General features: G+C 40.9%; 3 protein-coding genes across 11 annotated transcripts; 2 read left to right on the forward strand and 1 right to left on the reverse strand.

Annotated features, from left to right (window-relative positions):
- Positions 1-6: 6 nt before the first annotated feature.
- RNF139 (ring finger protein 139) lies at positions 7-7816 on the forward strand (the record flags this gene model as incomplete). Its single annotated transcript, XM_015617158.2, has 2 exons — positions 7-136; positions 5085-7816. Coding segments are annotated over 2 exons (1941 nt in total), but the record flags the coding sequence as incomplete, so codon positions are not given.
- TATDN1 (TatD DNase domain containing 1) lies at positions 7659-23653 on the reverse strand. Of its 9 annotated transcripts, none has more exons than XM_015617162.2 (12): positions 23603-23653; positions 22309-22374; positions 21656-21705; positions 19270-19333; positions 17944-18087; positions 17798-17840; positions 13970-14055; positions 13824-13864; positions 12370-12446; positions 11624-11694; positions 10627-10753; positions 7659-7916 (listed from the first exon to the last, which is right to left on the reverse strand). In XM_015617162.2, the coding sequence occupies exons 1-12, from the start codon at positions 23622-23624 to the stop codon at positions 7814-7816; spliced, it is 894 nt and encodes a 297-aa protein (XP_015472648.2). In that variant the 5' UTR covers positions 23625-23653; the 3' UTR covers positions 7659-7813. The 9 variants fall into 9 exon arrangements, 8 of the variants coding, with proteins under 8 accessions (XP_015472648.2, XP_015472649.1, XP_015472646.1 ...); XM_015617163.2 differs by having other exon boundaries at positions 23611-23631; XM_015617160.3 differs by lacking the exon at positions 23603-23653 and adding an exon at positions 23254-23458.
- NDUFB9 (NADH:ubiquinone oxidoreductase subunit B9) lies at positions 23608-27320 on the forward strand. The gene is made up of 4 exons (XM_015652901.2): positions 23608-23810; positions 23940-24132; positions 26020-26133; positions 27073-27320. The coding sequence occupies exons 1-4, from the start codon at positions 23623-23625 to the stop codon at positions 27202-27204; spliced, it is 627 nt and encodes a 208-aa protein (XP_015508387.2). The 5' UTR covers positions 23608-23622; the 3' UTR covers positions 27205-27320.
- Positions 27321-27903: the final 583 nt, after the last annotated feature.

Raw genomic sequence — 27903 nt, forward strand, 5'->3', positions numbered from 1 at the left:
CCGCGGTTGCGGGCCGGGCTGGAGGTCGCGCTGCGGGTGCCGAGCCTGTTCCTCATCGACGCCATCTTCAACTCGGCCCCGCTGCCGGGCGGCTCCGTGAGCGCCGCGCTGCTGGGCGCGCTGCTGCGGCTGCTGGGTGAGACACCTTCCCTTCCTCCCCCTCCCGAGAGACACGGACCGTGCCCCGCCAGCCCCGCTCACAGCTGCGGGCACGGCGCGGCCGCCGCTGCTCCCCGCCCCTCACCCGCCGCCTGGCTGCTGCTACTGTTGCGGCCCGTCTCGCCCCTTCCCCCGCCCCTGATTCCCGTCCTCACCGGCTCCTCTCTGCCCCCCCCACCCAAGTCCCTGCTCGGCCGCCAGGGCTGGATCATCACCTCGGCCCCTCCTGCCCCGCTCCGGTCCCGGTTCACCCCCACGATCTTTCCCCGGCTCCTTCCGCCTCCTCCTGTGCCCGTAGCGGTGCGTGTGCCCGGCGAGGGCTCGGGGCTGTGACCCGCCTCCCCCCCTCCTCGAGGGGCTTCCAAGGCGGAAGGACTTAGTGACTACAGGGTTTTCATGTGGTTTTTTAAAAACTCTGGATAATGTGAATTTTTCCTGAAATACGCTATTAAAGCCTTATTTTAGCAACAGCACTTCAGAAATGCCGGGTATTTGGTTCCCAGAGGAAAGAGAAGCCTCTTGAAACTTGCCAATGGTTATTTTCAAGTTTGGTTTTTTTTTTTTCTTCCCCTGCATGAAGGATGAAAGTCACTGGTATAACTAGGTGATAGTGTTTTCAGTATTGTTAACTTGGGTTCTTACATAGCCTCAGCTTGGTGGGAGTCCCGTTCAGTGAACTACTGTACAGGTGGTACTGTGCTGTGTATCGCATTTTAGAGCTGGCAATCCCGAGGCAGGAAGGAGAACACAAAACGAATCAAGCTGTTGTTTAGATTTTGTTTGGGTTTTTTGCAGACTTGAGAAAGATGGATTTTAAATTTTATTTGACATTTATAGTAGAAGAAAAACAGGAAGGAAATAGGTGGTACAGCTTTTGGGGCAGGAAGCAGAGAAGAGAGGGTTAAAGGAAATGTGCACAGGGAGAACTGTGGTGTGCATCACACAAGCCGAGGAGCAGAGGAGGGAAAAGTAAAAAATAACCTATAGCAAGACAGCAGGTGAGAAGAAAGCAAAGGGAGGAGGTTACAAAATGCAGCAGGTGTTTTGTTGTGTTTTTTTACATTTGTTATATTTTTTATGTTTTTTATTATTATTGCTTTGGTTAAGGGTTCCAGGGCAAGTCTCTGCTCACATGAGAAATGATGCTGAGGAGGTCCTGAGTTGCCTCCTTCACCTGCCGTGCCACGGGTATTGGCAGCTCTGGGATGGGGAGCAGGGGTTCTTCCTCCCTACTTCCCATTTTCTTGACCTTTTGTTGAACTCTTACAGAATTGCTAAGAGTGATAATTCCTTTTTTAAAAAAATGACATTGCAATGCTTCACCAATTTAATTTGAGGAGCCCTTCATCATATGATCCAGATGCTATAAGAAGAGCATTGAAATTAACTCCACCTGTGTAAATGAGAGTGGTGGATGTATTGTACAATAATGTCCCTTGAGTGTGGTACTGGGATTAACAGATTGAGCCACTTTTGAGATTTGCATTTATATGAACGCTTTTCTGGAAGGGGTGGGGGAAGAAGTGGGTAATTTTTGCTTTCTGCAAAAAAGCTTTGGGAATATTTTATATCTCAAATTATCTTGAACGTTTAGAGAAGGGGTCTATGGTTTTTTGCTTTCCAGAATTGAATGTAGGGATCTAAAGATGATCTTAAACACTTTCCATGTAGTTCAGACAACTGAGTGCTTTTGCATCTGTTTTTTTCTCATCTGAATTTAATGATTGCAGGATTGGGTTTTTGCTGCTGTTAGGAAAGTGATAAAGTTATTTTGGATCATTTTGTATTTTAATAGTAAGAAAATGTCCTTTTACTTACCATTTGCAGACTTTGCAGTACTGATCCAAGCTTTTCCTGTAGCACAGTAGTAGAGGATAAATGGACAGCCTGTCCACCAGATACAAAGATTGAAGCTCTGGAGAGACTGATGATTTTTAGGGGTGATGTTAAATAGTTCAAAAAATATTCTGAAAACAGCTCTTCAGGAATGCTAATAGAGATCTGTGTGGGTTATAAAGTTTTATAACAAGATTCCTTGGTCTGATTCTTCCATCACTTTCTATGCAAGTAAATAGAGGCATACTGTAGAACACAGTTGGCACAGAACCAACTTCCACAGCTGGAGCACATTTTCTCTTTCACGTTTTTGACTAACCTTGCTTTGTCCCCAGCACAATGTTTACCTATCATATCTTTGCACTGGGTTTAAGTATCTCAATTCCAGCAGAACCACCACCCCCAGGAGTGTGTGACTGTCACCTCAGACAGCAGTCCCTCCTCAGTGAGGACACTGAGTTTTGAGAAGGGTACTATAAATACTTGAGTCTGCAGAAAGATGTGGAAGTAAATGGAATGACTGGAGCTAGGGAAAAACAGTTTGGCAGTTCCACATGAATGAAATGCTGATGTGTAAAACTGATTGTCCCCTGCACATGACTGAAAGCAAATCCTAAGTAGTGGGCTGCTATAAAGATGCTGACAAATTTCAGGAATTAAAGCAAAGAAAATGAGACTCAGACATTCATTGTAACACAAGAAATTATTTTAAAAGTAAGTGCAGTGTGTTTTGGTTCAATGCTGTGTTTGGAGGCCATACAGGGACAGTTGGCAATGGGGTGGCACAGGTAGAAACAGTAAATATAAATAGAGAGAAAAACCTTATCAAAGGAGGAACTGCAGCATTTCCTAGCAGAGGGAAAATGGAAAAAGACTTACTGTTTTGGAGGGCAAAGGGGGTTGGGCACAGGACAAGGCAAAGTCTTCTTGTGTTGAGATGAACTGAGTGACATAAATGGAGATGTGGGAAAGGAGTGCTCACTGCCCCTTCTGAGATCTTTTGAAACTCCATCAGTGAGTCTTGACTTTTCCCCATAAGTGTTAATAGAGATATGCTGTACTTTTTGTTAGTCCCTCTTCAGAGGAACCAGTAGGACAAGCCCTATTGACTCACTGTTGTACTGTTTTTAGAGATGTGTCTTGCATGTGAAACGTCAGTGTTTTAAGATGACCTGCAGTATCTAAATACAGGCCTGTTACTGCCACTGCAAGGCACAAAAATAGGTTTTGTTAAGGCGTGTTTCAGAGCAGCCTGCTTACTGCAAAATGCATCTCCTCTGGCTCAAATGATCGGAATTACATAAATAACGACCTTGTACAGGCATGTGAGCCTTTCCTGTGACTTCTGAGAAAAGACAAATGCTACAAATTAATCATACGTATTGGCTTTCCTAAAGATGTTTGTGGTGGTTAAAATGACAAGGCAACTGTCAAGCTTATTTTCTAAAAAGTGCTGCATGTAACCAATATTCAGCTTTTCCTGGAAGAACTGAGCTACAGTGCAAGGGGCTTTCTGAAGATTGATAGAGGCTTTTCCTCAGTCCACTTCACAAGGTTACCAGATTAATGATTAATTAAGGAGAATGTGTTTATATCAATCAGTGCTACTGGCAAGGATTATTGTTCAGGTGTATCAATAACTTTATTTGTAGCCTGCCCTTTGCAGTTGATTCATGTTGATCCTCTCCCTTCTCAATCCTCCAGGCTTTGGAGGTTGTTTTTTTTGTGTGTGTGTGTGTTTGTGTATGTTTTGTTGTTGTTGTTTTTCTTTATACAAGCATTAGCCACACTATTGGTAGAATCAAATACTATTTCAAAGATTTTATTCTCATGATCAAGAGACTGTAGCTTAATTTTTTTTAAAACACTTGTTTATGGCAGATTTAGAACAACATAAAGTACAAATGTCAGAAAAGACTGATGCTGTCCACCAGCAGAAAGAGGATTACTGGTGATTTCATTGGTTTTAGTACAGAGATTGAAAGCAACTTAAATATAAGTGGTAGAGATCAAAATCTCTCCAAACTGGTTTGGATGAGAAAGCAGTTGCATAGAGTGGAAGCCAATTGAGAGGTCCAAAACAAAGGCAGTGTGTTTCCTGAGAAAAAAAAACTGTTTAAGGAAATGAATCTAGTGCCAGGTCCCATTTATTTTAACACCTCTTAGAGCAGAGCCCTTACCAATGTAGTGCAGAGTGTTGGAATTCATAAATTACACTACAGAAGTATACTGCAGGGACATGTAATCCCAAACTCCCAATACTGCAGTTTCTCTGATAGGATTTCTCATAGGAAGGTGCAGACTTCCTGGGGATGGTCAAGATGTGGTCATGGTCAATATGAGGGATAGGTTAGAAAACAGGAGTTTCAAGGCCTAAATCTGACTTCTAACAAGACACAAGTTTGCATTGGCATTGGCAATGAGGCAATTGGTGCAGTTTTGAATTCTGTGCACAAAAACTGTATACTCTGGAAGGTCTTCTCATGTGGCTTTTGTCACCACTGTCACCAGAAATAAAAGCAAACTGAAGTGAAATAGGAGTGCCTTCCCTAGAGCAAACTACAACAATTTTTCACGATTTTCCCATTAAAGAGTTTAACTGAAGTGTTTTGGTTACTTATCTTTAGTACTCCAGCTTGGACAGCTGTAGTTGAGTGCCTTGTTCAAATGAATTGGGGGACTTATTAAATTTTACTCATTTATTCTTTTTAGCTTTGCTTATAAAGGTGATGCTCTATCTGTTGGAGGTTTTTTGTTTATTTTTAGAACTTGTCTACCCTTGGATTTCAGGACTAAGGCTGAAAGGCTGCGAAGTGTCACTGTTTTAGACTAAAACTGCAACAAACTTCTTAGTAATGGTGATTTAGGGCTTGCAGTGGCTTTGCATCACAGCTGTAGTGGACAGATGTTAAATGCAGAGATTAGGTCATCCTCTTGCCCATTCTCTGACAAGGGCAACATTGGTAATGCAAAGTTACAAGTGACTAATGGGGTAGTGATACATTAAATAAACGTAGCTACAAAGCTGATAGAGTAAAATCTGTTGTTGCACTTCTGCTGAGAACTAAATGATTTCAATCTGGTTTTAGGTGTCTTTGTATCCAGCGTTGTTCTGGTTTTACAACAGCGAGCACTTTTCAAGTTCTACATGATCGCCTCAGCGTTTCTGCTGGCTGCAACTTCAGTGTTGGTGAATTATTATGCTGCTTTGCACATAAACTTCTACAGTGCCTACTACACAGCTGCATTTGGAATTCAGATCTTCCCACATAAAGGACCTTCGCTATGGATGGCACTTTCCATCCTTCAGCTTACCTTTGGAATTGGATATGTTACACTGCTAAACATGCAGTCCATATACTCTCAACTCATCATCCTGGATATACTGATTCCTGTAATTGGCTTGGTTGTTGAATTACCTTTAAATGTCCGGCAAGTACTTGTTTTTATTTCAGGCCTAGTTCTGACACTAAATACCACAGCCATTTTAGTTACAAAAATGAAGTGGTTCTATTATTCGGTACGTTATGTCTATCTGCTGGTGAGGCACATGTATCGTATTTATGGATTACAGCTATTGATGGAAGATACATGGAAAAGGATTCGTTTTCCAGCTGTACTGCGTGTCTTTTGGCTAACAAGACTTACAGCACAAGCTGTGGTATTAACATATGTTGTAAAGATGGCTGAAACCAACACGGAAGAAAAATTCTTCTTGATTTCATGGGATAGCTGTTGGGAACTGATTTGCAGCCTGATCATAAGTGGGTGTGACTCTACTTTAACTGTATTGGGCATGAGTGCCGTCATTTCCTCAATAGCGCATTATTTGGGACTTGGTATCCTGGCCTTCATTGGATCAACTGACGAGGATGACAAAAGGCTTGGGTTTGTAGCACCTGTCTTGTTTTTCATTCTGGCTCTGCAGACTGGTTTAAGTGGACTGAAACCAGAGGAACGATTAGTTCGCCTGAGTCGAAACATGTGCCTTTTGTTGACCGCAGTCCTGCATTTTATCCATGGAATGACAGACCCCGTGCTGATGTCTCTCAGTGCCTCCCATGTGTCATCGTTCCGCAGACACTTCCCTGTACTGTTTGTCTCCGCTTGCCTTTTCATTCTTCCAGTTCTGCTCAGTTACATCCTCTGGCACCACTATGCACTAAATACTTGGCTTTTTGCAGTCACAGCGTTCTGTGTAGAGCTTTGCCTAAAAGTAATAGTTTCTATCACTGTTTATATATTGTTCATGATTGATGGCTACTATAATGTGCTATGGGAAAAACTTGATGATTATGTCTATTATGTTCGCTCAACTGGCAATATTATTGAGTTTATATTTGGAGTAATCATGTTTGGAAATGGAGCTTACACAATGGTTTTTGAATCAGGAAGCAAGATTCGTGCTTGCATGATGTGTCTCCATGCATACTTCAACATCTACCTGCAAGCCAAGAATGGCTGGAAGACTTTTATAAACCGCCGAACTGCTGTGAAGAAAATCAACTCGCTTCCAGAGATAAAAGGAGCTCGGTTACATGAAATTGATGATGTCTGTGCAATCTGCTACCATGAATTCACCACCTCTGCGCGCATTACTCCATGCAACCATTATTTTCACGCACTTTGTCTTCGGAAGTGGCTGTACATTCAGGACACGTGCCCGATGTGCCATCAGAAAGTGTATATTGAGGACAAAGAAAATGCCAATATATCTAACAACAACGGGTTTGTAGCGCCAAACGAAAATCCTGTACGGGTTGCAGAAGAAGCTGCTGATGCTGAAAATGAATTAAATGAAGATAATGACAGTTCTGATAGTGATGAGGAAGATGGTGACTGTGTTGCACAGCACTTGAATGAGACTCTTAATGTTGACTCTAACTCTCTTGGTGATTAGGATGTCCTTTACTAAGCCGTGAGGTATTTGTTCAAGATTGACTTCAACAGAATAAAAGTATCACTTTGTAGTTATTGTACTTAAGCACAACAGCAGTATCTCAATGTTGAGTCTGTGAATGGTGGTTGTTTACTGTGGTGTGTGCTACTGTAAATATACCTCTAATTTTTGCTGGTCTTTTTCATGACCACCTTAAAATTATGTACATTATTGTACATGGAATAAAATGTTTTCACGTTTTTAAGATGGTTGGAAAAACACTCTTTAATTGATGTAGTGATAATGCTGTGCCAAAGACTGTATACCAGTAATCCCCAATCAATGTCTTCTGGATGCAAATGAAAAATACTGGTGAAAACAGACTGTTCAGCTGGTCAACTGAAATGAAAGCCTGAGCCAAAGCAGCTTTACTTACAAATTCAGTATTAGCAGAGCTTTATCGCAAAAAAACTAGTGAGTCATGTTTTTAAAAAATTAATAAAAATTTAGGTTGGTAGACTTAATGCTATAGCATTTGCGTATATGGAACAAAAGGCGACACTGCTCAGCTTTCTGATGAAGCAGCAAAGCGCATGCCATGGATGTGACCGAACCTCCTGAACTGCCAGCACTAGCTTGAAGTGCTTTACATGTGAATGCAGCAGCCTGGTGCTCATCCTGTGGCTCCACTGCTACCTGGAGTTACAGGCATGGGATGGCCTTGCAGTCAATCCTGAATCTTGATAAAAGGGGAACAGGGCTGAGAAACTGCACAAATGCAGACCACCTTTTCAAAAGCAACTTTAATCTTGTACCATAAAAAACCCCAAACCCAGTACATATTGGCTTCCACTGATTAGAACTTGCAGGTATGATGACTTTTAAGTTTTTGCAATATATTTACTGAAGTCATGCTGAATAAATGTAAGAAAAACAACTTTACATATTTGGAAAGAAGACTTTAATGGTGTTGTTATATAGAGTATTGGCCAACTCAAGTGGGTCATCGTCTCTTACTGCCGCCATTATTTCCAGTATTTGACTAAAAAAGAAAGATTTATATTAGAAGACTGCAACCCAGTACTTCAGAATGTACTTCAAATTGCTGCATGTGTATGTACAAGTCACTAAAATTAAGCTGGAATAAAAACCTACACTAAGAGCAATAGGGCAGGGTGCTCAGATATGCAAATAGCTTCACTTTTAAGTTACTAACTGCCATTTCCTTTACACTGAACACTGGTTTGCTCACTGGTACAGATTCATCTTCGGTCTTTTGACTCTTGTTTGGAGGTAATTAAACAGCTTTCTGTATTGAAGGAAGTGTCATTTTGTGGGTGTTTTTATCAGTGATCTTCATTTTTCAAACAAAAACTCATCAGCCTGTCAAGGCTAAAGCTGCACTATGACTAGACTGGTAAAGCTTAAATTCCAGATACAGATTTATCAGAGCACAGTGCTGCCACAGTAATTTAGTCCTACTTCCCCATTCTTTAGCTTAATTGTGATTAATGTAGTCAGGTATTTGCAGTAAATATTAAATGAGCAATTGAAAAAGGCCCGGGGCCTTCATACAAGCCAGGAAGAGAAGGAAAAAGAAATGGGATGAACATGATTAAAACTAAGCCACCACCTTTTCTCTGCAATTGCTTTCTTGATTTTGTATCAGTCATTCTTAAAACAAAAACTGATGTGTCATGCTTTGATTTTTCCAGTAGCAGCAAAAAACTTCAAACTTCATTGTGAAGAGTAAGAAGCTTAAGCTTGGGTGGTAGGTGGGCTTTGGATTTCGCCTCTAAGCTGAGGCAACAGCTAAACTTATTTTGGTGAAAAGAGAGAGTAGGAAAAGTTGCTTTTAATTATTCATTTATTTCAAATATTTTCCTAGAAGAGATTTAGCCGAACAGCTTCTTGATTTAAGAGGATAATCCAGATGAGATGGAGTGAGATCAGGCCTACACAGAAATAAGTAACAAATTCCAAAGAATTTCATCCGAGACAACTTAAGCCTTACTTAACTCTTCTCACTTGGATGCAGAAGGCTGTATGTTACTGTAACACTGTGTGTGTGAAACTGCTGGAGGAGAAAAGAGAAGTCTCTTGTGGCTGAATTTTTTTTAAAAAAGCTTCCAAGGGGAGTAGTTCTAAATATATATATGAAGCAGAAATATCACCACCAAAATGGAAAGGTGTCCACCACCACCAAAACCAGACAAATAGAAAACTCCTCCTGCCAACTGAGCTGTTTTAAACAGTATATATACCTTACACATTAAGAACACTGTGGACTAACATTCCCTCACACCAGATTTTATCAGTTACCATTCTTCATTTTTCTTAAGGATTAAGAGGTTCTTGAAATTCAACTGGTTATAATGAACATTACTGGGATAATAATTTAAAAATAAGGTTGAACCAAATTTTTTTTTCATAAAAAGGGCAACAGCCAAAGAACAGCATTTGTGTAATGATCTTGAGTGCATTTGTGCACTGTGCATCTGTGCAGGACAAGCCATGCATTTCAAGTTTGGAGGTTTCTGAAACATTTCTGTAAACCACAACTAAGGCAGCAGACAAATATGAGGGGGTGTTGTTGACATAAGGGCTGGTTGAAATAGTAACAGTAGAGGCCCTTTACTTGTCATCAGGAGTGTTTCCAGTTGATCTCTTCCCTCACTCCCAAATCATGGACTGACCCTAGAAAGTCTTAAAATACTGAAGGAACCCTTCCATGCTAATGTGTCCTCTTCACATTTAAAATGCAAAAAAAAAAACCCTAAAAACCAAATATTACAATTAACCTAACTGCATTAAATGTATCTGAACACTAGGAGACGTCACCATGTAAGCTTAAACTGTGCTTTTACATCATCTGTGGTTTTCCAGGTTCCTTCATGTCTCAAAAAGCAGCAGAATTTTCTTCACTTATCAAATAAACTCTTGTTTAGACACCTTGCTACATACCTGGATCTTTAGAACTATCCTGAGCAATATTTCAAAATCTAGACAGGGAATTCTGAAAATTCAGCATCTATTTTCATCTATTAATCATATATTAATGGTATTTAATGCAGATAACTAAACAATTTCACTAAAACAATTACATTTTCCCGCTTTTCACACTTCAGTGAGGAACTGTGTGGAAAGAAGCAGAAAACAGTGTCTGTGCTTACCAGTTCTGTCTGTAAGCCCCTGGAGTTATCTTTCACTACTCTATATCTTGGCTGCTGTCATTCATATCTAAACTTCACAGGATCAGGTTCTTTGAAGCACAACAGCAGAAGGAAGAAACATCCCTGACAAAATGGATGTTGTGGCAGTTCATGTCACAGGCCTGTGACAGGAGCAGTGTCAGGCACTGCTGGTGCCTCAGCACCGTCCCACCTGTGGGACCGTCCCCTGACCCCCAGGGCTGGATCAGTTTTAAAAATTACCTGAACAACAAGTGAGTGAAATGAACATTCAAGTCACGTTCCTTTTGAGGGTTTAGCCTCTTCTACAATGTATCAAATGGAAAAAAAAACAACTGTACTGGTTTCACTTTCAGGGCGCATTTTACATCCAGAACTGCTTAAGTAGGAAAACTAAGACTTATAATTTTTTCCACAGCCTATAAAGCAAAACCTTGCACACGTTTCAGTACATTTAGAATTATTTTATATTTTCTCCATTACTAGTGAACTATTGATTTTTCTATTTTTTTTCATGTCAGAGTTGAAGTATTTAAAATAAGAGTACAGTGGTACACTTACATTATATGGCAGGGTTCGTTTCTGTCCTTCAAGCAGTGCCCTTTTTCCCATTTCTTTTTTGTAGGAAATGTAGTTTTAATGTATTTTGATCCAGCGTGAGTATTTTTCACTCCGCACCAAGGTGCATCTAATTTAATTTGAATAAAAGGATTAGGAGTGCAATTGTTTGAGAATAGCATGAGATAATTTCATCAACTACTTCTACAGACAAAAGTTCCTGCAATCTCTTTCTAGCAGCAACCTTCAACTCAAAAGGAAATGTAAGAAATCTATGAAATTTAACATTTTGGATTTTTATACCATTGTCTTCAGAATTTTACACTTGAAAAAATCAGCAATAATAATATGTAACACTAATTTCCTCTGACATGATAAAAACAGCCAGATACACTGCATGCATTCCAAAGAAACTTCCTGTATGACAGGTCTCTACTTCATGTTCAAATAAATTTAAAGATTTAGCAGTTTGCAATTTTCCTTTTTCAGTCAGAAATTAAAATAATTACTGTATTTTTAACTATCAGTTATTAAAAACTGAATGTGAAAAAAGAAAACATGACATCCCTAGTCAGTCCATTAAAACGACTGCTTAGTGGGCTAAGGGGAATTCAAGCATTCATCATGTATTCCATTTAAAGAGCAGTTGTTTCCAAATGCCATTAGTGCTGCCAGTGCCTAACACAGAGCCACTGCCCTGTGCTTGGCACATCTCCAGCCAGCTGCACCTTAAAAGATACTCAAGCAGGTTTCTGGTACATTTAAAAATCCGAGTTGTCAATTTGTCCTTTTTATCTTCCCCTGCAATGTCAGGAACTGACACAGCAGCTTATTCCTTCCAGCAGAAGACTGGAAATGAGTAGGTTTGTAAACTTGCTTTCTCAAGTAGAGAAAATGGCCATTGTTCTGAATTCTTTAAGTATTAATTCTGCTTTATGATTGCTACACCAGTATATCTCATTGCCCCTTGCCACAAACTGACCAAGACATAAAATCTTACCAGTCTCTATCATTAATCGTTCACTAGGAATTGATTTCAGTGTTTCCAAGTTGGCTTCTGTTTTCAGTGAACTAGAAAATTGAGAGTTTGGTTAAAAAAAAGTCCATAAAAAGCATATAAAAGTAATTACTGTGCCTGTTAAAGTGTTTTGTAGCAAAAGCAGCTTCCTAAATAATTTTGTTTATAAATAAAATTTGCTTTATTTTTAAACAATATGCCTGTAAATTAACACTGTGCAGAAAACAGCAAATTTAGATTTAGTGGGAGAAGCCATCTCACCCCAGTAAGCTGCAGAACCCCTCTGGCTGCCCTTGCTTGCCTGGTGACAGCTTCTGTGCCTTACAAAGTGCTGCTGGCTGGCATTTGGCCAGGTGACTGCTGAGAACCCAAACTGCATAACCAGGAGATGAGGCACTCAGGTTACATTTGTATTACTCCAGCATTTGACAGGCAGCTTAAAGTCAGGCTGTTTTTTAAATGCTCCTCAGAAGGAATCTTTCCACGCACAACCTTATTTCATTACAAACAAGGACTGTCCTGAGAGTAGTAGCGTGGATATGGATTAGCACCCTGACCTGCATGGCAAGAACTTTGATGGCTAACAGACCAATGAGAGCAATTCTAAATCTGTCAGATGGTTAAGGGTCTAGTGAGCTTTGAAAACTTGACATCATTGTTTAAAAGAAAGCAATGACTTCACTACGCCTGCCATTTTAAAGCAGTTATATTTCTTGTAAAGAACTTACCAGCCATTTATTCCAATATAAAGATCCAAATCTATTAGAGCAGCTGCTTGTTCCTTTGTGCCATCGAAAGAATGTACCTAGAACACATATAGATACACAGACATACTTTTATTAAAACTCCAGTAATTCAAAAGTATGCATTACCTTTTATTAGCTTCAAATACCTTCAACAGTATGCATTACACATCATTACAAACATCAAGATGGGACATGGCTCAGTTGATTCTGACGTTGAGCAAAGTTCAGGCTGAAGTCACCTGAATGCTGCACTAGAAGTGGTTACCACACTTTAACAGTGATAAATATGTGTAGAAAAGGCCTATCCAGTGATATTCTTTTGGCCCTGGAACTCCCTGTAACTGGTAACTGGGAGATCATACTCAGGAAGTAATCCTGTGCATGCCAAATTCTTAGATTCTTTCCTCGGTATTCCCTTCAGGGCATTGTCTGTGCCAGCATAAGAGAGCATTCTGTTCTCCACAGATGCCACTTCACTGGAAGCAGCGAGACAGTCTGCTTGGTCATTCCAGGGACTTGGTCATTCCAGAGAGGAAAGTGGAGGGTCAAAAGTTAACAAAGTGTAATGCAGCTGGGGACTGCATCTTCTCAGCCTGAGTGGAGTAAAGACACTGTCTGCTCTGCTACCCTGTGCTGTGACAGGGACAGGCGGTTGCAGAAGGTGCCTGCTCATTTCTCCCCTCTTTCCTGGCTGTGCAGGAAAAAAAAAGAGAGGAAGGAAGGAGAGCCTTCACAGTGTTACATAGGAGTAGAACATGCAAAGCACTGAACATGGAGAAGGGTTTTGTGGTAGCCAAGGACAAACCTGGGCACTGCGATATTCTTGTAGGAGGTGTCTCATGTTAGAATCATGAGCATTTATTACTTTTGAAAAATGCAGTCATAATGGAAACCTGAAATAGCATTGCTGGACTTCCCTGACTGTTTCACCCAAAGCTTTTCCTGTTAGACTTTTGAATTAAAAAACATGATCTGAATATCTAAAGGCATGAAGTAATCAAAAGTTCCATCTGGATCTAATTTGAAAATGATGTCTAATGTCAGAAGCAAATGTCTGAGGTTATGGCTTCCACTGGGAACATGCATCTAAATTATCTGTGGTCTGAATGCATTGCAGTTACAGACACTGAGGAATTGGGAAAGGGCCAATGTCAATTATGAGGTGCATAAACTGTCCTTCTGGCAGGCCAAGAAAAAACATTCACATCAGCTGCAGAGCTTTTCTCAGCCTATCTTCTTACCTTGCAAAAATCCTGTCAAATAAGCAATGAAAATAAAAACAGTAAAAGGGACTGGAAAACTTACTAATTAATAACAGCTTAAATTATGTAACAGGAAGCCTACCCAGATTCCATGACAAACAAGAAATTGCATATTAAGCAAATATTCACACACATATATGGAAAAACTAATACTATACTGAAGTCCATACTTACCACCCCTCCCACAACTCTATCTCGGTTTCTTCTCATTATGTCTATGAAATGAAATAAAAATGTAAGACAACTTCATAACAGATGAATATAGAAGATTCTCATATTCAGAATTTGCTCTAAATATGAAATTCTCAAACAAAACCCACCTAAAAATTCAGCATGTGAGTTTCTACAGTGCAGAAACATGGGCAGCTGCATCTGTTCTGACAAGTCAAACTGTTTTTCAAAATACCTGTAAAGTAAAAGTCACTATTAAAGAGAATCTCAGTGTAAGAACAAAGACAGTAAAAGATTTTTTTGCCAAGCTTGTCCTCCAGAGCTAAAGACAGAATTAATGGATTTGCCATGCAAAAGTTCTTTGTGCAAAGATTTAAAAGAACCTCTTTCCCATATCTATTGCCACAGCTGTGATCTGTGCTTGAAGACAGGTAAGTGGCCAAGAGCCTCAGTACTGCAGAATGTATATGTGGATATGCTGAGCACATACTCTTGTGTAGTGGGTGCTGGAGTTCTTTTTTTAATTATTTAGTTATTTTTAATGGAAGAGGAACTGACCTTTCCACAAAGTTCTGAAATGTCAGGAATGGGAGAGTGTGGATGACACAGAGGCCCCTATTTCAAGAAAACTCATAAACACAGTGAGTGTGACCAGGGGAGCACTGTGCAGGCTTCTACAGCCTCCAGTGGCCAAACTGCATCAGAGCTGCTGACCTGTGAGTAACAATCCATGGTGGTGAGGCTTTCCTCTCTTAGGGTGAAACAAATAAAAGATTAGACATCATACTTTTGTCCCATTCTGCCTGTTGTCTTTACCTGATTTCCCTCCCCTCCTCTGTGTTCCTGCATCCTTTCATTTTCACTACTTTTTATCACTCTCCAACTTTATACTCCTGGAGTTGCCTTTGATGGGGCAGTAACAGCGAGGCCCCACCCTGTGAAGAGACACTGGAATGTGGGCAGAAGGAAGGTAAGGAGGTAGACAGGTTCCCCAATGCAATCGCCAAAGGAAGCTACTTAGCACTGAACTAACTTGTGTTTGTCATTAGCATTGAACTCTGCAATTACCATTCCACATCTCTGCTGCCCTGCTCCACCCAGGCAGGGAAAGCACCCATGCTCAGGGACCACAGCAGAGGAACTTAAGCATGGCAGAAGGCCAGCACTGCATGGGTGACTCAGTGTCTGCACACTGTTTGAAAGATGACGTTATTTGTGCAAAGCAGAACAACATTTCCAATCCCAGCAGGATGGGGCTCTATGCACATACTGGATTTCTTGAGGTGTTCCTGTTAAAACACAGTCCAGGGCACCAGGAAGTTCCCACCATCAGTTATCATACCCATTTCAAAGGAAAACTCCAGTAACCACACACTGCTGTGTATGAGTCACTTAAAAAGCAGGGAAAATTGACAGCAAACCACTAGTTTGATTTACATTTTCCTAAAAAAACCCGAACAAACAAAACAAAAGACCCTAAACAAATATGCAGCCAGTCATATAATATAATTTTCACTATTTTTGGTATATTACAAATCGGTATTTCTCAGATCAAAATTCCCTCCCCCGTTAATCAGTGCAAATCTTTGACATAAAACAGGTTAAACAAATCAGCTGTAACCTTGAAAACTGACATGAAAATTCATGAGAATGCATTACACCTACTTTGAATCTTCTTTGTCTAGGTATCATGCTTAGTTTAGCTTGTTTGACTAAATATAAATTAATTGCAGCTCTGATTGCTCTTGTGTTTAAATAACTACAATTGCTTGATTTTTGGTGTAGGTTTTCTTTTTACAGAATATTTCTTTCACATGGGAAAGAAGTTTTGGATACAGAACTGCAAATAAGCTCCCTAAGTAACCTAATGGCCAATTTCAATCTGATTTTGAGAAGGGTAGAGCCCTTGAAAGTAAAGTTTAGTACCCCTAAAATGGAAATACAACTCAAGCTTCTTCCATTACTAGCAACAACAAAGCCCAACACATGTTGTTCCTTGGCCTATCAAAGAGAAAGGGGAGGTGAATGGCAAAGTTATTGAAGACACAAAAATTATAATTTTTAAAAAAAAATTTAAAAACCCGAACCCTGGAAAAACACAAAGAAACCAGACATACAGTGATTGGAATGATAACAAAATAACACAGTAGGAAACTAACCCTGATGAGTTCCAGTGCTTAAGGAACAACCTGCTCCTTCAAGCAAGCTTAGTTTTGACCATCATGTTCAAATGCTACAGGATGCAGACACTAAAGGAGCTAAAGCAAACTGGCCTTGCTGATGTAGATCTCCAAACACTTCTGAATGAATTTGAGTAATGGTGCATGTGATACTGTTCACTTCCAGGTTGGGAGAACTCCTGGCTTTGTGTTGCTACACCCCACAGACCCCTCCCAGTAGTACAGCAGATGTGGAACTTCTATATCCTTACCAATCCATTTATAACATGACTTTCACCATAAAATGAAGGCAGTACCTTCATCTTACTATCATTCAAATCACCACTTTCTCTTGGAAAAGTTCTGAGAATGGGAAAGATTTTTGAAATAAAAAGTTCTTAGCAACACTACAACAAAGAAATTTCATCTTTATTAGATTCTTATCTTTATTAACTTAAACTGAAAAAGGGGCTCAAAAATAACGTTCATTTTTTTACAGGTGAAAATTACCCAAACAAAACCACAACATAACCAACCAGAAAAATATTGATTACGTACTAAATGAAACAGAGGTCACACTCTGATGCTTCCTGGGAAACAAACATAGTGTTCTTCTGCAGGAGAACTGTGAGCTGCATGACAGCTCTCCCTGTGACTGCTGCACCTGAACTCTGGAGCAGCTGAAAACCACTGAACTGTCTCAATATTTCACACTCTGCCTTCCTCTGTTTAGTTCACTGCTCAGGCCTGTCATCTCTTTCCTTACAATTACATTACAGTGCACCCAATTAGAATTCACTACAGTTCTTCAGCTGCAGTCCACTGGACAAGGAAGTGAGATAAGTATTTTTTCTTTCTATAACATCAAGGCAGTTAAGGATCTTAAAATCTGATACTCCATCAGTATTTTAGTTTGCCATAGAAAAGAAACAGGTTATACTTAAAAAGATGTGCTTTGCTGAACTTCATGTACACTGAATTCTATGAGAAAAAAAAAGTCCTGTCCCCTTTGTTGAGTATTTCACTGTAGGTCTAAAGCATTATGAAGAAATTAACTCCTCCTACTGCAACATGCAGCAATTAGAAACACAACCAACCACTGCCCCCCAGTGACTAATTTACTCAAAATAGTAACATGCAAATGTAATTCATTAATCACTCATCTTATTTGAATTTATCACCTGTATCTTTTAATCAGTTCCCTCTGCAGAGAGAAGTTCTCAATACAAGAATGCAGGCTGATTTTAGGGGTTATGCTAGCTTCTTTCCATTCAGCATCTATGCTGTATGTAGTACTTCTCTACCTCCTGAGATTACTATCAGACTCTCCATTATCTGCTCCCAGCTAACACCCTCCTCTCTAAAAGCTCTTTTTTCCCCCACTGCTGACTTATGCTTTTGATAGTTCTGCTCCTTTCCTCATGCCTTTCACTGAACAACTCAGTTTTTTCACATACTACATTTATGTTTGTTTTTTTCCCCATGAGTCTCTTAGAGCTCTTAACTATTAGCAAGAATGAACATCTGTCGCACCCAGAAATCTACAAATTCTGATCAGTTTTACAGAACAAGACATGCTGACATAAGACATGTTGACATAAGTCAACACTAGGCAGGTATCAAAATTCAGAACATTGCACTACTTGCATGTAGGCATATTTCTTTAAATTCCCATTTCTGCCAAGAACTCTGGGCCCAACCCTGCAAATTTTAGACAGTAAAATTTTAGACGTGACACTGTTATGTGGCAGAACACAAGAGAGAAAACACTCCTGTAAATTGCTACAAGTCAACTCACAGTCATCAAAAGTTTCTTACTTGAGTTGGATGTCCTTTGGGCAAAATTCTAATCTATCGAAATCTATAAACAGAAAGAAAAAGAAACCCATTTAGTATTTTAGGATTTTTTTTTTCTAGTATATATCTGGAAAAAATAAATACTGAAGTTGTAAGAGAACGCTTACCTAAGCCACATTCTCCAACTGCTATTACCTTTGTCCTATTTTTTTCAATCAGATTTTTTAATTCAGATAGATACTGTTCAGGGTTACTCTGCTCAAATTCTCCACAGCGGGTAGGATGACAGCCAACTGTACTGAAAAACATGTCTAAAGCAAGACAGTATTAGAAGGTTTTAAGGAAAAAAAAATAAATTATTTAAGGTATAGACAACATCTGCCTCTGGAGGAGGTTTTTTATTGGCCACAATTCTAAAAGAAAACTCCCTTTGACCATATTTATCTTAGTGACAATTTCAATAAACAGACATTTTCTGTCTTAAAAATACAGTATCTCCAGTGGGGGTGTTTGCATGTGTCATTTTTTAGTACTCCAAAACTGCAGCTTAGAGCTGAACTGTTCTGGTGGAGCAGCCCTCAATAAATCATACAATTGTTGAGGCTGAACTAGACCTCTTGAGATTATTTAGAAGTACCTCTTGTTCAAAGAGCATCAGGTTATCCCAGCTGTAAGAACTGCAAGAGGGCATTTCCCTCATGTGCCCCTGCATAAGCTTTTAGAGAATTTCAGAGGTCACATCTGCTTGATTTACCCAAGTATGTGATCTAGATTACCTTGCCAAAACTTACGTTTCTGCTAAGTGTAAAAGCATTGGGGAAACAAAAAAAACCAGACAAGGCCCTGAGCAACTTGCCTTAATGTTTATGCCAGTCCTGCCTTCCTGATGGGAAGTGGGGAGGTGGACTGGGTTGGACCAAATTATCTCCTTCAGTTCATTCAAACCAAAATTATTTTTGTTTCTGTTAGTAAACAGCACTTATCATGTGTCTTAGTTCAAATACATATTAAAGTAACTAGTGGAATGAAATTTGCTTAAAGAAAGAAGAGCTATTCTCCTTTCACAGAAAGAAAGGAAAATCCAGGGAATGATCAAAAGAAAGATACCTCTCTTGATCAAGCTCATCATAACAGATTGGTGAGTAAAAAACAAACAAAAAGCCAAGAAACCCCATATATTTCACAACATGTAAGCATTTTACCTTATTTCTAGAACAGAAACTTGTATCAATACTTTTATTCCAGAAATTTCCTACAATTTCTATTTTTATTTAGAAATAGAACACACGGAAAAAGAGTGGTTCCTTCCAAAATCAGGGATCTAAAGAGCAACACACAAACTCATATACAATGTATTCATCCCATTCTGAAATGTAATTTCTCCTTTTAATCTGAGATTCTGTAAACGTCTCCAGAGCAGGTCTTTTTAAACTCAATTTTGAGAGCAGAGAAGGTTGTACTATTGACTGACAATAAATTCAAAGTGAAAATACCATTTGTCTGTGCCAGCTGCAAGGCATCTTTACTATCTTCTAGACTCCCACCTGTAATCAAAAACTTGAAACAAGAAAACTACTGTCAGTGTGGATGTTCTTTGAACATCAGACAGAATGTTTAAGAAAACACTCAGATACAAGGAAGGATCTTGACAGAGAACATCAGAATACAATTAATAATATATATATATAAAACAAGATTTCATAAATCAGCAATATACCTCAATGGTCCTCAGGAGCTAGTAAATACAGTAGGCAGCAAAATATGATTTTTTCCCCCTTCAACAAGTATCTTGTATGCTAAGCATTTAAATCACTAAAAGAATAATACTTCAATTTGCAACAATATTAGCTTCTTTACACAGTGACTGAAGACTGTATTTGCACACAAGAAATGACATTTAGAAATACTGTCCCTGTCTTACAGCTGGGGAAAGTATAGACTCCCGAAGACCTAAAACATGAGTAATTAGTTAAACAAAAATTGAGTCTGATTCAGAGTTGGGATTATAAATGTAAGAACCTCCATCTCTGATCTTTTATTTTTACCTTAAAGTTATCACATGAGAATTGTTGCCTACAGTGTACTTTTTTAATCACCACTTCCAGAATATTTCACCCTAGGTTGCAACACCCATGTCTACAGTGCTTTTGGACAACACTTCTCCCTGCACATGCTATCCAGCAGGCTCTGTCAGCACCAGCTCAGACATTCCCACAGTGCACTCAGGACAGACAGACACATCCCAATGACATCACTGAGAAATGTTAAGTTGAAAATGGCTCAGTGCATACATGACACAGAGCGAAACTTCACAAAAAATTACCATAAAGCATCAGCTATACAGAAATATAGAAGTATTTTCTAATAAGCAGATTAAGGTTCTAGGCAATCAAGAACAAACTGTGATGGTATAGGCCTCTTACACAGTACAGGCCAGTAGCAAGACTGAGAACAGCTAATGGCAGGAATTCCTGAATAACATTTCTCAATCCACCAGGCATCTTGAAAAAGTTACACAATCAATGTTTTATGATAAAATAATAAAAAAAAAGCCACTTATTTTTAGAGCGTGGTATAAAAATTAAATAGCACTTATACAGCACATATAACTGTGACCTCACTCCTGTATTTGCTGCAGTGAGGTAATTTCTCCATCACTAGTTTTCTATTTTTGTCTCCCAGTGCATTTCCCACTTTTCAGATGAGAGTTTTTCAACAAACTCCCAAGATGCCTCTGCTAGAAGAGCATTTACTTCTTTATTTCTAATCTGATAGCCTTATCAGTGCAGTTTGTGACAGTATGCATTATATTCTATGGTAATTCATATTTTTGTCCAAAATTTATTCAGCTTAGAGAGAAAGAGAGGAAGGCTTAACTACGGAATGTGTTGCACTGCTGAAAACACCAATTTCAGGTTCAGAGTTACAAATTCTCTCAATGATGCTGTTTTAATACCTGTAAGCCAGTATTTACCAGCAAACATGCAGATGTCTTAATTCCAAGAGTTTGTGGGCACTCCCAGCTCTTCTGCAGTTACCAATTTCCTTTACATATAGAAATATCTGAAAACCTTAATCAGAAGAGTTTGCTCTTCAGCAGTAATTGTTAATTAAGAACCATAGAGTCATTAAGGTTGGAAAAGACCTCCAAGATGACTCAGTTGCACCTCTGACTGATCACCACCACCTTGTAAACTAAACCATAGCACCGAGTGCCACATGCAGTCCCTTCTTGAACACCTCCATGGGAAGATGACCACCGCTTCCCTGAGCAGCCTGTTCCAGTGCCTGGCCACCCTTTCCATGAAGAAATTCTTCCTTGACACCCAACCTGAACCTCCCCTGGCAGAGCCAGAGGTAATTTCCTCTTGTCCTGTCACTTCTTGCCTGGGAAAAAGCGACTGACCTCCCCCAGGCTACAACCTTCTTTTAGTTGCAATCATAAGGTCTCCTCTGAGCCTCCCTTTCTCCTGGTTAAACAACTCCCAGCTCCCACAGCTGCTCCTCATAGGATTTATGCTCTAAGAGCCACACAGGATACAAGAAAAAAAGAATGGTTGCCTGTAACACAACATGGAAAACTATGTACCACTTCATTGCAGCAGGTCAGAGAAGAATATCTGTTGAAATTGTACAAAATAACTTCTACATCCACATCACCTACAATATCACTGAAATTCAATAATCAGTTTCAATAATGACCTGTGCAAACAGAAAGACAATGCTCTGTACAGAACACTTTTGTTCTGTGCTATCAAAGGAAGTTACTGCGTTTTCCATTTGAGTCCCAGAAACATTGTTTTAATGGAAGAGCACTAAAAAACCAAAATATTAGAAAGCAGCTTAAAATTTTAAAGCTGTGTAATGATAAGAAATTACCTTTTTAATGCCAACTTTGACTGCTCTCTCTATTACATCCAGAAAGTCATCTGCAAAAGTTCATAAAAATGTCATAAATTGAACTTAAGATTTTACAGCATAATTTAACTACTTTTCAATTTTCATGCAGTCAAATTTCTTATCATTAAATCTTTAAACCATACTTAATTAATCTTTATAAGACAATAACAAAGTGCAATAACTGGAGATACAATTTAAATCTAAGAAGTCAGTGGAAGATTTTCCATATACTTTAGAAGGCTCTCCAGTTTTATATCCATATCTAAAAGCCACAATAGCAAAAAGCCCCACATTATAATTAGTAACTGTGATTATAAGTAACTGTGATTCAGCAATGCAATACTCAGAACAGATATGAGAGTTCATAACTCTCATATCAGTTTTTCAATGCAATCCTAAATAAATTAGCAATTGTTCATTTTTCTCCAGAAGCAGAGTTACCTGCATTTAAACAGCAATTAAGACAAAGCATTTTGGCTAGGGTATCCAACTTATTTAGTCAGGCTTTCTTTTTTAAGCCCAAGTACATATGGAGGAGAAGGAAGAAACCCTACCATCATTTTCTGACCTGCAAGAGGTTTCTAGTTTAGCAAAAGGGATCTTATTTCCAGCAGATACAAAGAAACATTTACCTTGATGTTTCTGTGTTCCCCTGTAGATTCCTCTGAACATAGGATCTGTCAGGTTGATACCAATATCTATGGAAAACCAAAAATAGAAATTAGAATTTACAGTTGGTCTACATTTTACTCTGAGCATTAATGAGGTAGAGAAACCCTATCTAAACCCTTGATTACCTATTACCCAACACATTGGTAAGTCATAAAATGCTTAAGCATAATCTTTCTTGCATAACTTGAAAACTTACTCCTTACTAGAAGTGACAGAAAAAATTAACTTTTGCCTCTGTGTAACTTCAGACTTTGTGAGTGTATTATGCACACCCTCATAAACACCAAAGCGAATACACACGTTTTTTATTGCAAACAAATCTGCTTCTCACACAAAAACACAATTTTACGCAAACAAACGTAAAGGAAGGGAAAATGCAGCATCTCCCATACAGTCTTCCAGGGATGGGAGCAGCAGAGCAGAACGCCTCCCTTAAGCTGCCTGTTCTCCCTCCTAGTGCCAGCCCTGGGCCATGCCAGCCGCCCGGCAGCACTGACGGGACAGCCGCAATGCAGGCAGCGGCTGGAGCTGCCCAGCGCAGCCCGGCTCCCACGGCTGTCCCTGCCAAGGCCTGAAGCACCGGCCCCAGAACTGCCGCCTCTGCAGCTGACAGCGCTTCCAGCGGGGATTCTAGCGGGAAGGGAAAATTCCCAAGAAAATATTAAGGTGCTCTGCAACACGTAGGGGTTCCACATGAACCAACCTTTTTTAGATATTTACACGCTTTCCGTCGAATTTTCTAAAAATACTAACATTTTCACCCAAGCCAGTCCCATACAATCAGAAACAACCACGACTAACGTGCCAATGCAGGACAGGGAACGAAGGGCGGCCGAAACCCCAGGGCTGGGGTCACCAAGGAGCAGCAGCCCCAGCACCCAGACACAGCACGAACATTCCCAAACCTTCCTGGGAGCTCCAAGGCCACCGAGAGGGACCGCAGGAGGCGACAAGCTCTGCCTGAGGGATTGGGGCGGGAGGTGACAAGCTCTGGCAGAGGGGCCAGGACAAGCCTAAGAGACTGTAACAAGCCTGAGGGACCGGGACAAACCCCGGAGAAGGGGCTGGAGCAGGAGGCGACATGGATGAAGGGCTGGGACAAGCCCTCCCACAGCCCGAACTCCCATCTGCTGCTCACGGCCCCTCACGGAGTGGGGTAGCGGCGGCCGCCTCGGCCCGGCACCGGGCAAGCAGCGGGGGGCCTGGGTCGAAGACACGGGGACAGAAACCTCGCGCCCCCCATCACCCCCTCACCGACGAACTTGGCGCGGCTCATGGCGGCTCCGGGCGCGCTCCGGCGGCAGCGCGGGCGGGGCCGCGCCGCCCTCCCGGCATCCCCCGCGCGGAGGGGCCGGGGCCGCGCAGCGCCCGGCGCCATGGCCGCCTACCTGACGCACCAGCAGAAGGTGCTGCGGCTGTACAAGAAATCCCTGCGGCACCTCGAGTCCTGGTGCATCCATCGGTGAGGGCGAGGGGAGCTGGCAGTGGGGAGCGCTGGCCGCCCTCACATCGGGCTGCTCAGCGCCGCGCTTCGCGGGGCTCAGTGTGGGGGGGTTGTTGTTTTCTTCCTCACTGTGACCTCTGTCCGTAGAGACAAGTACCGCTACTTCGCCGTACTCCTGAGGGACCGGTTCGATAAGAACAAGGATTTGAAGGACATGGTGAAAGCCACCGAGCTGCTGAAGGCCGGTGAGGAGGAGTTCTGGGCCAGCCAGCACCCGCAGCCCTACATCTTCCCCGACTCCCCTGGGGGCACTTCCTACGAGAGATACGAGTTATACAAGGTTTGTGTCGGTAATGCTGCGGATTGCTGCGCTTGCTTTGCCCTTCTTTTACGGAACTTGTCTTGGACAGGGCCGCAGCTTGGCTCAGCAGCGTCACTTCATTGCTCGCTGAACATCTTGGTGTTTGTGTGGGAGGAGCTGTTCTGGTCCTCGAAAATGGAGCGTCTTGATCAGTTTGAACACCGCTACTTGTTCTTTCGGGGTTTTTTTCCCCCGGGGATAATCTTAGGCACTTTTGCCAAGCACAGTCCGCCCCGTGGCGGGTCAGGCTGGCGCAGGAAGGGCTGGAGCTGAACAGGGGAAGTGAACAGCGCCGAGGGAGCTCCCGAGCACAGCCTTGGTTACTCTGGTGAGCTCAGGTGTCACCTTGGCTGCCGGGGCTTCACTCAGTCCTATGGTTCTTCCAGCATTTTGAGTAGAGGTACAAGTTACCATTTCCCTTCATATGCTGCATTGCCAGATTGTGCAGTTTGTGTGCTACTGTGTGAGACAGACACTGCTTGGAAATAGAAGCTTTATTTTTAGACTCTTTAAGGCACTTCTACAGGCATTGACCATCAAAATATTTTGTTTTATTTAGGAGCAGAAGTTCCATAGAAAAACATAGGTACTTTGCTTTATTGTTATCATCTTTTTAATCATTAGAAGTTAATGCTGATCTAGGGACTTGCATGCATCCATTTCCTCATGAATTTGATAAAAATGGCATAAGACTTGATCTGATCAGAGGTTTTTTGCATATTAAGCTACAGAAAAAGGAAAGTATGATTTATTGGGGCAGAATAAAGACTATATGAGTGAAAAGAGAAGGACTTGCTTAAGTTTATGCAAAGGTCAAGGGCTTGAGTGGTAGTAGAGATAATAGGGACAGAGACTCTGGACAGAAGAAAGGGCAGCTGAGCAATAAATGGTCAATATTACTCTTCATACAGAAACACAAACTGGGTTATGTTCTCTTTTCCTAGTTTGATGGGCTAAAACTGTCTTAACAAAATGGCTGTCACAAGGCTTTTTCTGCTTTGTGTATCAGTTACTGTCCATTGTGGATGCTGCTCCAAAATGTAATTTTTAGAACTCAGGCTGATGGATGCTTTTAATTGGAGTTTGCTGTGTGTGGATATTTACTTCAGCAGCTGTGCTATTTTCATTCAGTCAGAGGTTTGTTATGTGATGAGAATCACAGCAGGAAATGAAAAGTGTGAGTATCACCGAATATATGATAGTTCTGGAGCAACTTCTTAATTTTCTTTTTTTTTTTTAATTGGGAGTTTTGGTGAGATTTTTTTTAATTGGTGATCCTCTCTTAAAAATGTAAACAATCAGGTTTTTTTAAATCACTGCAAAATTTTAAATTTTGTTGTTTTCCCTTGTCAGAAGCTCTTAGAGGTCAAACCATTCTGAAGATCTGAAAGGCCTAAGAAACTGCTTGTTTCTTAGTAGTTGTAGATAAGCAGAAATGAGCTGTAATGTTCTGTCTCTGTCAAGTAAAATAAATCAGTAGTTGGAGAGAAGGATTCCTCTAACCTGCTGCCTTTGAGAGAAGGAAGGGAAGAAATTAGATCTCCTCCACTGCATGGAATTATTTTGATAAGTTTTGATAAACTGAGATGACATGGGGCCTTGTTTTGGAATGTTGTGATTTAAGCAAGTCACTGTGATGTCTTCCTGTGGGTTAGGATAGTGTATGAAAAGTTCTGACCTCTGTCCCATGCCTTAAGATAGTCAGGCAGCTTTTAAATGGATTTTTTATGTAGTACTTCGAAATGGAAAAAAAACAACTAGGGAGTAAGACTGGCTTCAGCCTTTGCATTTCATTCTTCTGCATATGTGTACAAATGTAATTTAATATATAAAAGTAGTATTTTAAATAGTATTTTTCTTCAACAGATTCCTGAATGGTCCTTGGATTTCTGGCACCCTTCTGAGAAGGCAATGTATCCTGATTACTTTGCCAAACGAGAGCAGTGGAAGAAGCTGCAGCGGGAAAGCTGGGAAAGAGAGGTTAGTGCTTGCCCTATGTAAAGGAAAGTGTCTTTAGTGCACAGGTATCCTGTGTGACACAGATGTGTTCTTGGAAAAAATTCTGAATGTCTACTGCAATCTCAGTTAGACTCTTCAGTGCTGGAGCCCTTGTCAGTGTGAAACAATCTAAAATGCCTACACATTTGCTACAGCTTCTGAAGGGTTGTGAAGGGAATTTGAAGTTAAAGCTGAACATGCAGCCTTGTGTCAGTTACTGAGAGCTGTTACAGCAGTTTGTGAAAAAAGAATCTAAAGTGGAATGAAAGGATACTAACAACCATAGAATTCCTCTTCTGCTGCTGTGGAGCTCTGACACTTTCTGGTTACACCTTTGAAAGTGATTTTCTGCAGTGGTCATCAGTTGGGCATTATTTCTGGCCATCCTAAACTGAAAGTTGATTGGAAGAAGGTGTTCTTAGAACAGTTCTTTTGATTCAGTTGGATTGCATGGAACCTGTCACTCTGTGCAGAATTGACACAGAGGCAGCCAGCACTTGTGCTGCCTCAAGAACCAGGTATTGAAAGCATGTGAGGGGCTGTTGGTGACATGCAGGAACAGAAGTCTCCTGACTGCAGGGACACTTGGTCTGGAATTATCTGTCAGCTTCCAAAGTAGCACACTTCAGCCTATTTGATACAGTAATGGTAGATGTGAATTACATGGAAACAATGACCTTTAAGTGAAATTTCTCTTGTAAATCACTTCTTGCTCATAGAAATTCCTTCTTAATAGGTAGCATGAGCCTGCAGTGATTACTGAGTGGAAGTTAGTGTTGGGAAACATGAAACCTGTCAGCTGAAGGTGTTACCACCGGTTCTTCCCTGTGGAAGTAGGGGCTCATTTTTGCTCATTGCCTGGGCACTGAAAATGGGAATGTGTGTTAATGTGCTAAAGCAGTTCTGTGTCTTGTCTTCTAGATTAAGCAGTTACAAGAAGAAACTCCAGCTGATGGTCCAAGAACTGAAGCTTTGCCTCCAGCTCGTAAGGAAGGGCATCTGCCCCCCATGTGGTGGCATCACGTCACTCGACCTCGTGAACAGCCCATGTGAGAGCTGTGAATGGGTGTGAATGGCAGCAGTCTGTGCTGCAGGCAGGTGCCACCTCAGTGACCACTTGCTCCTCAAAGTAATATAGAATAAAGCCAAATAAAGTAACAGAAAAGGTGTTTTTCTGGCCCACTGCTCTTCTCTAGCACACTGACATTTCACTGCCAGCTTGTGCAGGCAGTTCATATCAACCCCATATGGGGTTGTGGTAATATTGGTTGGAATGTGGTAATGCAGAGACACGGGCTTTGGGTGTTCTTGTAATGAGGGTATTTTTGACCTTGCTGCAGGATCTTTTCCTTCCTTCCCTCCTTGTCAGATTCTTTCCTGCATTTTTCACTTTGATATCAAATCTCACAAGACACAAACTTTCCTTCCAACGTGGTGCTTTCCTCATGGCATGGATCCAGTTGATCCTCTGATCCATCATCTATGGATCAGAGGAAAGCTGATCCCCATATAAACTGAATCCCAGATAATCACCGAGTTGTATCAGTTAACATGTGTGGGCTGCTGAGGATTGTGGCTCTTGTGTGCCCATTCACAGATCACAAATGGTTCTGCCAGTGTGACACTAAACCGAGGACAAAAAGCTGTTTGCTCCTGGTCACCAGCATTGGTAGGAGACAGGGGATGTTGTGCTAACACTTTCATTAATTGCCCTCTGAGAGAACAGATGGGATACAGCCACTGAGCAAAAGC

Source organism: Parus major, chromosome 2, assembly GCF_001522545.3.
Source record: "Parus major isolate Abel chromosome 2, Parus_major1.1, whole genome shotgun sequence".
NCBI lineage: Eukaryota > Metazoa > Chordata > Aves > Passeriformes > Paridae > Parus > Parus major.

Excerpts from the sequence above, each read along its gene's own strand:
- NDUFB9 (XM_015652901.2), top strand. The coding sequence starts at position 23,623 with ATGGCGGCTCCGGGCGCGCTCCGGCGGCAGCGCGGGCGGGGCCGCGCC. Across the intron at positions 23,811-23,939 it reads GAGTCCTGGTGCATCCATCG|AGACAAGTACCGCTACTTCG; the intron begins GTGAGGGCGAGG and ends CTCTGTCCGTAG. Across the intron at positions 26,134-27,072 it reads GGGAAAGCTGGGAAAGAGAG|ATTAAGCAGTTACAAGAAGA; the intron begins GTTAGTGCTTGC and ends CTTGTCTTCTAG.
- TATDN1 (XM_015617160.3), bottom strand. The coding sequence starts at position 23,431 with ATGTCGCCTCCTGCTCCAGCCCCTTCTCCGGGGTTTGTCCCGGTCCCT. Across the intron at positions 22,375-23,253 it reads GCCTTGGAGCTCCCAGGAAG|ATATTGGTATCAACCTGACA; the intron begins GTTTGGGAATGT and ends GGTTTTCCATAG. Across the intron at positions 17,841-17,943 it reads AGTTGGAGAATGTGGCTTAG|ATTTCGATAGATTAGAATTT; the intron begins GTAAGCGTTCTC and ends TTCTGTTTATAG.